At 36.6% G+C, this 14,407-nt stretch overlaps 1 protein-coding gene across 4 annotated transcripts; it reads left to right on the forward strand.

The window, feature by feature from the left end:
* Positions 1-8,473: 8,473 nt before the first annotated feature.
* Positions 8,474-13,172, forward strand: LOC137713702 (uncharacterized). 4 transcript variants are annotated; one of them, XR_015955765.1, is made up of 11 exons: positions 8,483-8,662; positions 8,751-8,893; positions 9,220-10,443; positions 10,612-10,702; positions 10,854-11,011; positions 11,095-11,146; positions 11,567-11,646; positions 11,730-11,823; positions 11,933-12,475; positions 12,560-12,637; positions 12,780-13,172. XR_015955765.1 is itself a non-coding variant. In XM_068453042.2 (10 exons), exons 3-9 carry the CDS (start codon positions 9,283-9,285, stop codon positions 12,463-12,465), a joined length of 2,169 nt encoding a protein of 722 aa, XP_068309143.2. In that variant the 5' UTR covers positions 8,489-8,662; positions 8,751-8,893; positions 9,220-9,282; the 3' UTR covers positions 12,466-12,475; positions 12,560-13,172. The 4 variants fall into 4 exon arrangements, 3 of the variants coding, with proteins under 3 accessions (XP_068309140.2, XP_068309143.2, XP_088540424.1); XM_068453042.2 differs by having other exon boundaries at positions 8,489-8,662; positions 12,560-13,172; XM_068453039.2 differs by having other exon boundaries at positions 8,474-8,662; positions 11,933-13,172.
* Positions 13,173-14,407: the final 1,235 nt, after the last annotated feature.

Raw genomic sequence — 14,407 nt, forward strand, 5'->3', positions numbered from 1 at the left:
TCTTTTTGCAAGTCCTTATTATCGCTTTGTAGAGCATCATTCTCTTTAACTATTTTTGCAATAACAGAATTCTTGAAGTGGCATGTGTTAATAGCATTATTCAACATCATAAACCAGAGTTTTGCCCTCATTTTCCAGTACTCTGCAGCATCTGTTTGGCTTTGAGATAACTCTTCTTGTGTTAACTCCTTTTTTGGGTATTCACATTCCTATTTTTCTTCACCTGTAAGAGAAGCAATAAGTTATTCATAAAATGTTTGTTGTTTTCTTGTCTTGATTGTCGAATCTTCAGGGAGAACTGACAGTTGAGGAACAGATGCTGTATTTCCTTCTTGTTCTTTAGCTTGAACTGGCAGTGGGAGGATTGAGGTGCTTGGACCAATTATTATCATTGCCTCTTCTTGCGCTATAAGAACTGATTCTTGGGGCCTCTTTTGGTGTTACCTCTTTTAGTTGGAATTTAACCACATCATTAATGACCCTATCAATTTCAGTCTCGTCCATGTTTGTGAGCCCACATTTCTTTCTTCATTTTCAACATTTTGATAAGCCTCATGTGTAATATTTTGGCCATCTTGGACTTGCTTATTTGAAATTTAGGAACCATAGATACTCTGACTATCAACCAGTGTGTCAAAGTAATCTTCATTTTCATTTTTTTTCCACCCTCTTCCTCCTGATTGTATTCAAAATCAAGAAATAAATGATAAAGATTTAGTATGCAGCATTAGTTATACCAGACTTCGTGTATTTTTTTAGCATGCATTATTACATATACCAGACTTAGTATGTAGCATCAGTTATACCAGACTTAGTATGCAGTATTAGTTATAACAAAATTATTATGTAGCATCACTTATAATAGAATATTAGTATGCAGCATCAGTTATACTAGAATATTAGTATGCAGCATTAGTTATACCAGACTAAGTTTTTAGCATGCAGTATTTCTTATACAAGAATAAATATGCAACATCAGTTATAACAGAATATTAGTATGCAACATTAGTTATAACAGAATATTAGTATGCAGTATCAGTTATGAATTATTAGCTTGTTTTTGGATTTTACCATTTTGTCTGTCGGGTTATCGTCTTGACTTTTTAGCTTATCTTGGCTTTGTTTTTTGGTCATCCACGCAGACAGTGTCATTTGAAATTCCTCATCATCTGTTTGATCATTGCATTTGTCCAGCACATTTGAAACAGTTCTTTCATTATCATCATCTTCTTGTTGTTGAACATCAATCATCTCATCATCAGAATAGCTTTCAGAAGTTTAGGCGCCACTATGGTTTCATCCTCATTGGCTACTTGCTTAAGACCCACTACCGTTTCAACTTCTTCAAGATGAAGCACTAATTTGTTTGATAGTTTAGCTTTCTTGGCTTTTAGTCCCTTCTTAGCTGCTTTCTTTTCTATTTCCTATGTTTTAACGCAGGTGGAGGATCCGCAATGTAGATGCATAATTGTGCAAAACTAATTTACAAACAGAAAGTAGAACCATAATTAATTTATAAAGTGCATCATCAGTACAAAGTCAAGCATCAGTTCAAAGCCAAGCATCAAGTTCAAATTGCAACATCGAAGCTAAACGATTAATGTTTTTACTCACAAAATTTAGACACATATTCGTTTCTTTTTCAGATGTTTAAGAATCAATTTAGAATGAGAAAGTACAACCAGAATTAATTTACAAAGCGCAACATCAGTTCAAAGAGCAACATCAGTTCAAAGTGCAGAATCAGTTTCAAAATGTAGCATCGAAGCTAGATGGTTAATATTTTTACTCACAAAATTTAGATGCATATTCATCTTCTTTTTCAAATGTTTAAGAATCAATTTACAAACATAAAGTACAACTAGAATTAATTTACAAAGTACAACATTAGTACCAAGTGCAGCATCAGTTCAAGGAGCAACATCAGTTCAAATTGCAGCATCAAAGTGCATAATATCTTTTCACAAAAAATACATGCAGAATCATGTTTTACATAAAAGTGATTGCAGTATCAATTTTACCTCCAAATCTTCATTTGCTTCTTTATAGAATTTTGCATGTAGTTTTGCCAAATCCCACTTCACTACTGTTGGTGAGCGTTTCTCCTTTCCTTCTATTGGGTTGATGATTGTGGTGTGATCACAAATCCAATACTGTAGACAAAATAAAAGTTAGAGATTTGTATATTTTTGTAAAATAAGACAAAAAATGATTTTTTTTAATTAGTTTTTGTTTGTTTACCAGTAAAAGTATGTCAATGCCACTGACGGTTGGTTGTTTGTCTTTTTTTCTCTTCTATGTTCTATCAATTAATTTCATCAAGTATCTTGATGTTTCATTGGCCTAGTTGTACTTATTTATGTTATCAATGAAGTTTCAATTCTTGGCCAAACTCCACGGGAGTTTCCCCACTGAGCTCCTAAGCAGATTTGTGTTTAGCAAATATAAAATTATAAGGCAGGTGGCATCTTGATCCTCTTCTGTTGTCCTAGTATCAAATGCAACTTAAATTGCTTGTGGAATTTCTCTTTTACCATTTCTTGTCATTTTCGAAAAGTATTTATCAACAAATCTGTTTTATTTTGGCTTTGGGATTCTACAGTCTTTTATTGACTAATAGGCTTCTCTGCCTCAGTTTGGGATCCCAAATATGCATTGGATATCATCAATATTTACTTTGCAAGATCCATTTTTGAATTTGAACATTCCATTTTTAGTGTCATATCAGTTCACTATATGTATGACATCCCAGTCTGATTTCTTCATTTGTAAATCACCTTTTATGTAAGCTTTCACTAGTTTACCAAAACTTGACTTATATATGAATGCCAAGACTTTTGGTTTTTCTTCAAGTTTTGGCTTGAGCTCTTGCATTAGTTCTGCAAAGGCCATGAGATTCAGTCGTATTTGAGCATAGTTCTCATCTGTTGCTCGATGCTTTACAACAAGAGAAGTTGATTTCTTTTTTATTGCAAGATTTTTTGCGTTTGTCGTCATCTTCATAAAAAAAAAAATGAAATGATCATGGGTATAATAAATTATCAAATAATAAGAAGTCATATAAATGACAAACTAGATGTAAATAGCAGATGCTTAGCACACAAGAATTCATTTACAAACACAAAGTACAACCATAATTAATATACAAAGTGCAACATCAGTATAAAGTGCAGCAAACACTTGATAATACATGCATTGTTTACAAGTGCAGCATCAGTACAAAACTATATGCAAATGGCAGATGCTTAACACATAAGCTAGATGCAGCATCATTAAGCACACAAGCTAGATGCAGCATCATTTAGCGCACAAGCTATATGTATCATCACTTAGCAAACAAGGAGATGTAGCATCACTTAGCACACAAGCAGATACACCATCACTTAGCAAACAAGGTAGATGCAGAATTGGTTGTTAACGCACAATGTAGATGCATAATTGTGCATAACCAATTTACAAACAGAAAGTAGAACCATAATTAATTTACAAAGTGCAGCATCAGTACAAAGTGCAACATCGGTTCAAAGTGCAGCATCAGTTCAAAGTGCGGCATCGAAGCTAGATGGTTAATGTTTTTACTTACAAAATTTAGACACATATTCATTTTCTTTTTCAAATGTTTAAGAATCAATTTAGAAACAGAAAGTACAACCAAAATTAATTTATAAAGTGTAGCATCAGTTCAAGGTGTCGCAAACACTTGATAATGCATGCATTTTTTACAAGTGCAGCATTAGTACAAAGTGCAGCAAACACTTGATAATGCATGCATTTTTCATAAGTGCAACATCAGTACAAAGTGCAGAATTATTATACATATAAACTAAAAAAGCGAAATTGAAACATCTAAAACACTAAAATTGTTTTTTCACGAACTAGAACACTGAGTTTTTTGTAAAATCAAGTACAAAAAACATTTGATAATGCATGCGTTTTTTATAGCTTTCTTTTGCACAAACAAGTGCAAAAACACTTGATAATGCATTCATATTTGACGGCGTTCGAAATATAATCATGCAAAAAGAACAATTTTGAGTAGCAGAAAAACCTTTGAAACACTGATCTTTTTTGGGAATCTGGTTGAACTTGTGAATCACTTTACTGAAAATTCAGCTTGAAAGTATCGGAAACTTTGGAGATTTTAGGGTTTCTGGGGAGGTATCTTTTGCGTGATAGGATTTTTGAAATGATAGAGGTTTAGGGAAGGGTAACGCAAGTATTGAATGGAAAAGGGAAAGGAACCGGGTAGTTTTTATGATTTTTTTTGTCATGTAGTGGTTGACGTAGCCGTTTATTAACGGTTATAGTCGAGTGACATGGACCGTAATTTATTCGGCCCATTTCTTTTTGGGTTGGGCTTTGTTTTCTGTTATTGGGTTTTTTGTCTCTCTTTGTAATGTTTTAAAAGGTGTGGAGTTGTGTGAAATATGGTATATATTTTTTTCTCTATAAGTAAGACTCCCTTTATAATATGATACTTTTTTCCCACAAAGGCTTTTATCATTTAATACAATGAGGCCTAATGCGGTAGACTTCGGTTAAATTGCCTTTGAGTGGACTCTAGTTAAAACTCTTTGTTGTTTAAATTAAACAATCATATGCCTATACTAATTTATTTATTTATTTATTTATTTTAAGTAAGGAGAGAGGGAGGGAGTGAACGTGTGGGAGTGGGAGAGAGGTTTTTGTATTTTATTTTTTATCTTTTAATATTAGATATATGTTAAAAGCACATGTAAATGAAGCTTACATAAAAAAGAAACAAAATTTAATTTTATAAAATTACATAAATGCCCATAATTTTTTTTGTGATAAAGGTTTAAATAGTCTTTTTACATTTTTTTTTTTTGGTTAACAATAAGAGTTTTGTTAATATGCAGTTTATATTAGATGTTATATATTTGTGATAGGTAACAATTTCTTTATAGTCATCGACGGGGTTCGAACCCACGCCGTCATGTAAGAACTCAACTCATTTCCACTACTGTAGTAAATGACCACTTGCATAATATTTGTTTATTTCTTTACTTTGGTGTGTTTCTACGCTAATTTCTATGAAAATAATATTTTTTTTTTTTTTTTTTAAAATCAAGAAACGAGTAATATGTGTCTGTATATATTAGTTTTAGATGGAAGTGGCCGGTCATGCTCTTGTATTAACTTACTATTCTTTAATGGCAATGGTCATTGCCAAATATTGAAATTATTAACTAAAGAACACAAAAATATAAACTAATTTTTTTCTTTTTTTTTTTCTGGTAAAGTGTGAACCCAATTTGCTTGAGTTCCACGGTAACTTGAACTTTCAAAAAAGGGACGGGCCCATTGCATATTTGCGTTGCAACTTGCAAGAAGAGAAGTCTTGGTTCAAATATGACGACGAAGACTCCTGAGTCAAAAGGGGGGTGGTGACGCGTGGAATGCGGGAGCGAGCTCCTTTTACTAACTTAGCTTGCGAACAAGGCAAGGTTGGTCAACTCCATATTTAATTTGTTGGTATAATGTTGACGGCTGTAAGCTTGTATGTATGATTGAAGTAAAATTTTGATGTAAATAATGTGTGTCACATCCCAGACTCCAACCTCTCGGATATTGTCCGCTTTGGCATTCTGGGCCTGGACTATGTCGCAGCCACCCAGCTACCGCACGGTTTTGTTTTTGCAGGCCGTAGCCCCAAAAGGCCTCCTTGAAGTTAAAGCTCTGGGCATGGATATATATAAGGCCCAAAGACCACGTCATCACGGGCGATGTGGGATACTACAATCCACCCCCCTTAGGGAGCCCGACGTCCTCGTCGGCACACCACAGCCGTGAGTCTGGCTCTGATACCAAATTGTCACATCCCAGAATGGTGACGGCCAGCACGCTCCGATCTCGGTCGGGGTGTGTCAGTTTGGTATCAGAGCCAGACTCACGGCCGTGGTGTGCCGACGAGGACGTCGGGCTCCCTAAGGGGGGTGGATTGTAGTATCCCACATCGCCCGTGAGGGCGTGGTCTTTGGGCCTTATATATCCATGCCCAGAGCTTTAACTTCAAGGAGGCCTTTTGGGGCTACGGCCTGCAAAAACAAAACCGTGCGGTAGCTGGGTGGCTGCGACATAGTCCAGGCCCAGAATGCCAAAGCGGACAATATCCGAGAGGTTGGAGTCTGGGATGTGACAATTTGGTATCAGAGCCAGACTCACGGCCGTGGTGTGCCGACGAGGACGTCGGGCTCCCTAAGGGGGGTGGATTGTAGTATCCCACATCGCCCGTGAGGGCGTGGTCTTTGGGCCTTATATATATCCATGCCCAGAGCTTTAACTTCAAGGAGGCCTTTTGGGGCTACGGCCTGCAAAAACAAAACCGTGCGGTAGCTGGGTGGCTGCGACATAGTCCAGGCCCAGAATGCCAAAGCGGACAATATCCGAGAAGTTGGAGTCTGGGATGTGGCGTGACGGCCAGCATGCCCTCCTTCGGGACGGGGTGTGTCAGTGTGAATCTATATCACTTTCATATTTATTTTCGTTATAAAACTAATTACATGATGAGAGAACGAGAAAGATATAATATGCACATAAGACTAAAGAATGGACAATTGATTTGTTAGTATGGCTATTATTAAACAAGGATATTGTTTGCAAACGCGAAGTTAGGAATTATAGAGATGGTGAGTTAATTTCACTCTTGACTGTAGTATGGAGTGAAATTTAGATGTTAGAGGTAGTTTCATTTCTAGTTTGAGCAATACTATAATATACTCATACTGTTATAACCTATATTTAACTGAGGGAAAGAGAGGAGGTGTGTCAAAGAGAGAAAATGGAGAGATTGTAGAATGCTTAGAGATTCTTGTGTGTATTACTCCCTATGCAATACCTTCATTTATAGTAAAATAAGAGAAGAGCATTAACTTGTCATCCAAGTAAATACAATCCTATGTTTCAAAAATTGGGGTGGGCTAGAGCCCATGACAGACATTACCTGGCTTTACTCTTGATTGTTTGCATATACGTTTGTTTGCATGTACGTTAGATGATTGAAGCTTAAATTTTGCAGAATTTGCAGAACTTTCACAGTTTCATTGACAACAAAATATGTCTGTATTTGCATGTAACTATTACATGAATATTTTTTGGGAGTTATAACGAAACACTTCCGGTACTATTCACTTTTAACGAAAATGACATTTTTACTCTAAAAAGTGACTCCTGATAGTATTCACTTACAACACATTTTTGTCATTTTGATTAAAACTCAAAGTTTGCAAGTCTTTTTCATTAGTTTTCCTTTCCTTATTTTATATGATTTTTTGAGAGTTTGTGGCACATCAAAAAAGGTCATTTGCACTCTAAACACATCAAAATATAAGAGCAAAATTATGTTTCGAAAGAGTGCATAATGACTTCTTCAGAGTGCCAATAGCGTCACACTTCTTTTTATTTTCTTTTTTTCTTCCGAAAATTCCAAGCTACATGCAATTTCAATATATATCTACTCTAAGACCATCTCCAACCCTTGGAGTAAAGCCAAAAAATTTTAGCCCAGAAAATTTAGGTTTTAACCCAGAAAAAACTTTTCTGCTTTAACCCTTCTAGAGTAAATTTTTTAGCCCGAGATTTGTAAAGAATAAATTTAGGCTAATTTTTTAAGCAATTTAAAAAAAAATTATGTACACTATCCTAATTTAATTTTATGAACACTTTGACCTAAAAATATTTAGATTCCGATAAATATTGAAAAATCATTAAATTTTGGTGAATTTTGAGTTAAATAATTTTTTAAAATTATTTTAGCTGTTGGATTTAAATTTAGGCCGTTAAATCATTTTTGTACCGTTAGATTTGATTATATTTGATTTTAGCCATTGAATTCAATAAATATAAATATAAAACTAAAAAAAAAAGATTGAATGTGGAACGTTGGATGAACCAACGACCCATTTGATTGTGGTCGCATGATCAGGAAAAAAGAGTTGTTAGGCTCATGAGTTCTAGTAGACAAGTGGGCGACAAGCCCATGTGGGTGCGACTTTTCTGTTGCTGGGCTTGGTGCGTGCCGGGCATGCACGCGTCCCACCCTGACATTTGGGCTTCAAATGCCGAATCTCACTATCACTTGTAGGCTTCATCACTAATCTTGGGCTAAATATTGGGGAGAATTTGAGTTTTTTTTTTAAGTTTTAACACTTAACTATATTTTAGAACAAGGGTTGGAGAGAAATGGAGAAGAGGGAATAGAAGGGAAAACTTAAGACTTACTTCAAGGGTTGAAGTTAACCTAAAATCTTAATAATTTATTTTCTTATATAAAATTTCGGATGACAAACTTAAAACGATGAAAAGGACGAAAAGTAAAGAGACGCTCCTCATGCAGTAAAAATGGAGGGAAAAAGACATGAACTGTAAAAGATAAATAAAAAATTCAAAAGAAACGAAAAATGGAACTCAAAACAGTTAAACTAAAACTAAATCAAAGACTAGTTTTTAGTTTACAATTACAAAGGTCGGTTGGAGAGAGAGAGAGAGAGAGAGAGATCCGTACCAATCAAATTGTATCGGACAGCAGTGTGGTTTGTGCGAGGAAAGATAGAGGAAACAGACACACCGCGCAAATAAGGAGAAAGCGAGCACCGAGCACCTTCCACTCGCTTCTCTGCCTGTTACTGGCCCACAACCCGAGGCAAAATTTTGCCCTTTTTCTCTGCTTTTTTATTGTTTTACTTTTATTGTATTAGTTTATTTGATTTGTTTAAAGTTTCATGCTGTAGTTATTCTTTGCTTCCCCAAGTGGGAAACTGTTTGTTGTTGTTGCTGACGAGAGAGAGAGGGAAATTGGAAGGGGTTGGGAAAGTGGAAATCCCTATGAGAAATTAGATTTCTGGGGTTTGACCAAAGTTTGGTGGTGACCCAGGTGAGCAAAACTCTCCTTTTCCAAGTGTTTGTTCCTGTTGCAGATTTTGATTTGGTTTTTGGAAACAATCTGTTGGGTTTTTTATTTGGGGATTGGTGTTTTTGAGAAAGTCATATATTTGGACTTGAGATGAGATCATATCTGGATCTGTGCTGGGTTGTTTTTGGCTTTTGCAGTTTGTGGATTTTAATGTTTAGGGAAAATTTTGAGATTTCTGGTTCTGGATAAGGAAAAAGATTGAATTTTTGGGTTCTTCTGCTATCAAATTGAGAGATTAGAACATAATTTGAGGGTCTGAATTTATCTGTGTTTTTTTGGTTGGTTAGATTTTGACTCAGGATTTCATGGGTTGAAAGTGGAAAGGAAAAAAAAAAAAAAACAGTGAATTGATGGGGAGCTATGGTGAAGAGCGTGAGGATCAATTTTATGATACCCGAGAGGACCTTTCTTCGGTTTCGGATTGGGGTTCAGATTGCTGTGAGGAGTTTAGTTCTGGTACTCCAGGTTTCTTAAGGTATGAGGAGGTGTGGGCTAACAACCTGGAAAGTGTTCATGAGCGCCGCCATAAGTTCCTGCAGTGGATGGGTGTAGATTTGGATTCGAATTCGATGACGACGGAAGACTCAGAAGATGTCTTTGTTGACAGAATTAAAATTATTGATAGAATTAGGGAAGATAGTGGGGTGGTGTTGAGAACTTGGGGATTGGAAGAGGCGTCTTGCTCAAGTCAGTCAACGGTGTCTTCTTTGTCAACTGAAGCGCGGGAATCACTAGGAAATGGTGCTTTGGATGATACACATTCCACACGTGCAATGAGGAATTTGAACGGCGGAATGACTGTCATTGTAAGTGAATTGGTTCAGGATGGAGGGCTTGGCAGATTAGGTCAAGCGGGGCTAAATCAATTGGTTAATGGGGAAGTTCTCAGTGCACAGGCACCATCTCCTTTGATTCAGCAATTATTGCAGAGAGAAGTTGATAACGCTAGGTTCTTTCTTGATGCGAAGAAGAAAGTTAAAAGGGGATGGTTAAGGAAATTAGGAAATGGGATTTGCGTTGCTGATAAACATGAGGCTGCGTTGAGCCCCGTCAGTCTTAAATCTGCGTCAGGGGTAGGGATGCAAAGAGTCCAAGTTCATCCAAGTAAAAAGCGGACCAAGGAATTATCTTCACTGTATGCTGGGCAACACTTTTCAGCTCACGTGGGTTCAATTTTGTCCATGAAGTTCAGTCTTGATGGGCAATACTTGGCCAGTGCTGGTGAAGATGGTGTCGTGAGAGTGTGGAAGGTGATTGAGGATGAGAGATTCAACCAATTTGATATTGCTTCTGATCCTTCTTCTCTGTACTTCAAGATGCATCCATTTTCCAAGTTAAACTCTCCAAATGTGAATAAAGAAAAACAGAGTAAGGCGCAGCAATTGGGGGGATCATCAGAGTCAGCTTGTGTCGTTTTCCCTCCAAAGATATTTCGCTTATTGGAGAAGCCTGTTCATGAGTTCCGGGGACACAGAGGGGAGGTCTTGGATCTCTCATGGTCAAAGAAAGGGGTTAGTAATACTTTTGGCTGTGCTATCTCATTTTTAATATATGCTACTTTATTTGTAGAATGGTGGGAAATTGGATTTTATTTCCTATTGTAATTAATCTTTCCAGCCAAGTTAGTGTTGATTCACTGAACTCGATAGAACTAATGGTGTGTTTTGTGTGCGCTTCAGTTTCTGCTGTCATCCTCTGTTGATAAGACAGTCCGTTTATGGCAAGTAGGATGCGACAGATGCCTAAGAGTCTTTTCTCACAGTAATTTTGGTGAGCCTTGCCACTTGTTTGCATTCTGTTACAATGTAGTATATCAGTGACTTGATTTGTGTTGGTTATCTGTATCGTTATGATCTCAATTCTTTCTTCCATTTTGAAGTAGTTCTGCAATGATTATCTAAAGCTGTGATATTCGATGCAGTGACATGTGTTAATTTCAACCCTCTGGATGATAATTATTTCATCAGTGGTTCAATAGACGGAAAAGTTCGCATTTGGGAAATTATTCGTTGTCTGGTTATTGACTATATTGATGTTCGTGAGATAGTCACTGCTGTATCTTATCGTCCTGACGGAAAGGTCTGTTGGATTTTTGCTTGGAAATGAAAATTAAGCATGAAACCACGTGAATTTTGTTTAACTTTGTTTCTTGATACTTGCAGGGAGGAATTGTGGGTTTGATGACTGGAAATTGCTGTGTCTATAACATCATAGGTACGAAGACCTAATAGTGAATTTTTCTTAATAGTATGCCACTATAATGCTTCTAACTAAAACCCGACTCTTAAGTGTAGCAGAAAACTGGGAGTTCCTGATAATTATATGCTTTAATTAATCTCCTCTTTCATTGAAAATCGGGCTGACATGAGATGATTATCTTGATGTCATTGCAAAATATCTTTCCTTTTGTTTTGCTTGGTCTGATAGTGTGAAATATCTAATATCTTGTGATTTGTTCAAAATGTCTGACATAGAAAAAATGAAAACTTTGGGGGTTAGTGTATGAGCTATTGAGTACTCTTCTCTTGCAAGCCAAATTTGCAAGGGTGAGATCTATCCACGGTCCCTTACGATTTTTGTTCTTTTTTGTTATTCTATCTTTGTAGTTTGTGATCGTGGTTTCAATATTTTCAGATGACCATCTGGAATTGGATGCTCAGATAAACATACACGGCAAAAAGAAGTCACCTGGAAAAAGGATAACTGGCTTTCAGGTTGTTATGAACAATTTCTATGTCGTTTCTTCCATTTTCACTGTATTTCTCTGCGGTATACTAAGTGTAATATGATTCCTCAGTTTTCTCCAAGCAACCCAAGCAAAGTTATGGTGACGTCTGCTGATTCAGTAGTCCGTATAATTTCTGGGAAAGATATCGTCTGCAAATATAGGGGTATGCATCAGCTTTTATTCATCGTCGTAATTGTTTTAAGTTATTGTTACAACCCAGCCCCAAAGTCTGGAATGATTATAGTATTAACTGTTTTGTCATTCCTCATTAGGTCTTCGAAATGGAGGAAACCATATGTCCGCCTCTTTTACCTCAGACGGAAAGCACATTGTCTCAGCAAGCGATGATTCAAATGTACGCATCTGGAACTTCAATAGCCAGGACACGACATCTTCGCGATCGAGGAACATATGGTCTTGTGAGAGTTTCGTGTCCCACAACTCCATGATTGCTATACCTTGGAATGGTGTAAACAGCTTGCCGGGAACCCTTCCATCCCCCAGATTCATTGGGGATTTTCCGCGAAGCAGCCTTGATTATCCCCTAAAACATTACAATTTGGATGAGAAAGTAGAACAGAAGTCCTTGCCAAGGGGTACCGCAACTTGGCCCGAGGAGAAACTTGTAAACTCAAGTCCAGTACCCGTTTCCCCAACGATGTGCAGATCCGAGTATAAGTTTTTGAAGAGTGCTTGCCATAGTATGTCTGGCTCTTCTCACATGTGGGGCCTTGTGATCGTCACCGCCAGCCTGGACGGACGGATTAGAACATACCACAATTACGGGTTACCTATTCGTCGTTAAGATCCCTCAGGTGGCATTTTTTAGGCAGTTGTTTTGCATCCTTGCAAACGCAGCTGGTAATTGTTAAATAACCCTTGGTGCTTGTCCAATGCAGTATTATTGACAGTTTGCCGACGACAGCTCTAAGGTGGGTTTACCCAATGGACAAGGATTGTCTGCCCTCCTACTTCCGGTGCCCTTCCATGCCATTCTGTTTTGTGTGATCACGGTTAAGCACGTCAACATTTTATATTGTTTTTTTTTATAGAGATAATAAGATAAAATGAATAGTAATATAAAATGTTGACGTGATTTAACTGTGATCACACAAGCAGAAGGGCACAGGAGGGCACCAGAAGTGAGAGGGCAGACAATTCTTGCCCTTACCTAGTTTGTTCCCCTGAAGATTTCCAAATGTATGGTAGTCCAGTCAGGTTGTGCCAGGTGGTGACCGTTTATCCGGTTCAGCTGCAGTCCCGCCAGGTGGCTGGGGGATTGGTTTTTAGTTATTGTTTTGGATCATCTTGTACAAGTCAATTATATGATTCTTTAATTTGTTGGTTTCTCAGCTCAAGAAATTATGTAAGTGTATAATTTAAGTGGCTGTAGGCCCTTAGGAATTAGGATAGAACCGATAGAATACAGTTACAAGTGTATATAATTATATATCTATACACACACACACACACATATACAGGGGGCATCTTATGAAAACCTGCATTTAGAAATATTGGATATCTTCTTGACATTTCATTTATCAAAATTAAATTTTGGGTGGTTTGGGGGCGATTCTCAAGCTCTCTCTCTCTCTCTCTCTCTCTCTCTCTCTCTCTCTCTCTCATTTGAATGAATGTTAGAAATGTGAATAATTCTGACAACATTGATAGTGTTTTATTGGGTTTTTATCACAACTGGTTTCTGAAATTAATCCTCACCATTAATATCGTTCTTGAAATTGAAAATCAATCAATATAGTCTCTAAAAATAGGTGTCGTAAATCAATGTGATTATTCCGTCATAATTCTATTAAAAATTATGTTAAATGCTGATGTAGCACATAAATGGGATCCCATAAGTCAAATCTTCTCACAAATAGTCATTGAAATTGACCTGCAACATCAAAATGGTCCTTGAAATTGATCTATGACATCAAAATGATCCCTGAAATTAAAAATCGATCAATGTAGTCTCGCAATTAAGTGTCCCAAATCAATATAGTCATTTTGTCAAAATTTTGTCAAAAATTATGTTATGTGCTGATGTGACATATAAATGAATCATATAAGTCTAATTAAATTAAAAAAAAAATTATAAATAGGTTTAATAATTTAATAGTTAATAAAAAGTTGTAAAAATCTCAATACATCAATTTTTACACACTTTGACACCCTTCAGCGAATTGAATATGAATTGAGATTATCTTTGGTGACGACTTGGATGATTGGCAACGATTTATGGGACATCACCGTTAACATTTAGGCGATCAACATTCTCACAACCTTAATCTTGGAGAGCTTGTTCGACGCTTTCTTAGTCGTTTGGTGACTCAAAGAAATGCGAGGTATGCCTTGAGATAATGAGGTTATAACCAAGGTGCATCTATTGTTGGTTGAAAACTATTTCCAAACCCTTTCTTAGGCCTTGGTTAATACTTGTGCCTTTGAGAATTTATGGAAGGGATCTTTCTTCGGAGTAGGTCCTATTGTAAGAAAAAAAACTCCATTGTGCAAAAAGGTATTTAGATAACTTTTTAAATTAATTATTAAACCCACATCAGCACATAACAAATTTTTTTTTACAGAATTGTGGTGGAAGGATCATTTTGATTTGCGACACCTATTTTCAAGGACTATATTCACCGATTTTCAATTTTACGGACCGTCTTGATGGTGTGAGTCAATTTCAAGGATCATTTGTGATAAAAACCCGTAAATCATGTGGAGCCCATTTATGTGCCACATTA

The sequence above is a fragment of the Pyrus communis genome, chromosome 14 (assembly GCF_041283825.1).
Source record: "Pyrus communis isolate YQ-2024b chromosome 14, ASM4128382v1, whole genome shotgun sequence".
NCBI classification, from domain to species: Eukaryota; Viridiplantae; Streptophyta; class Magnoliopsida; order Rosales; family Rosaceae; genus Pyrus; species Pyrus communis.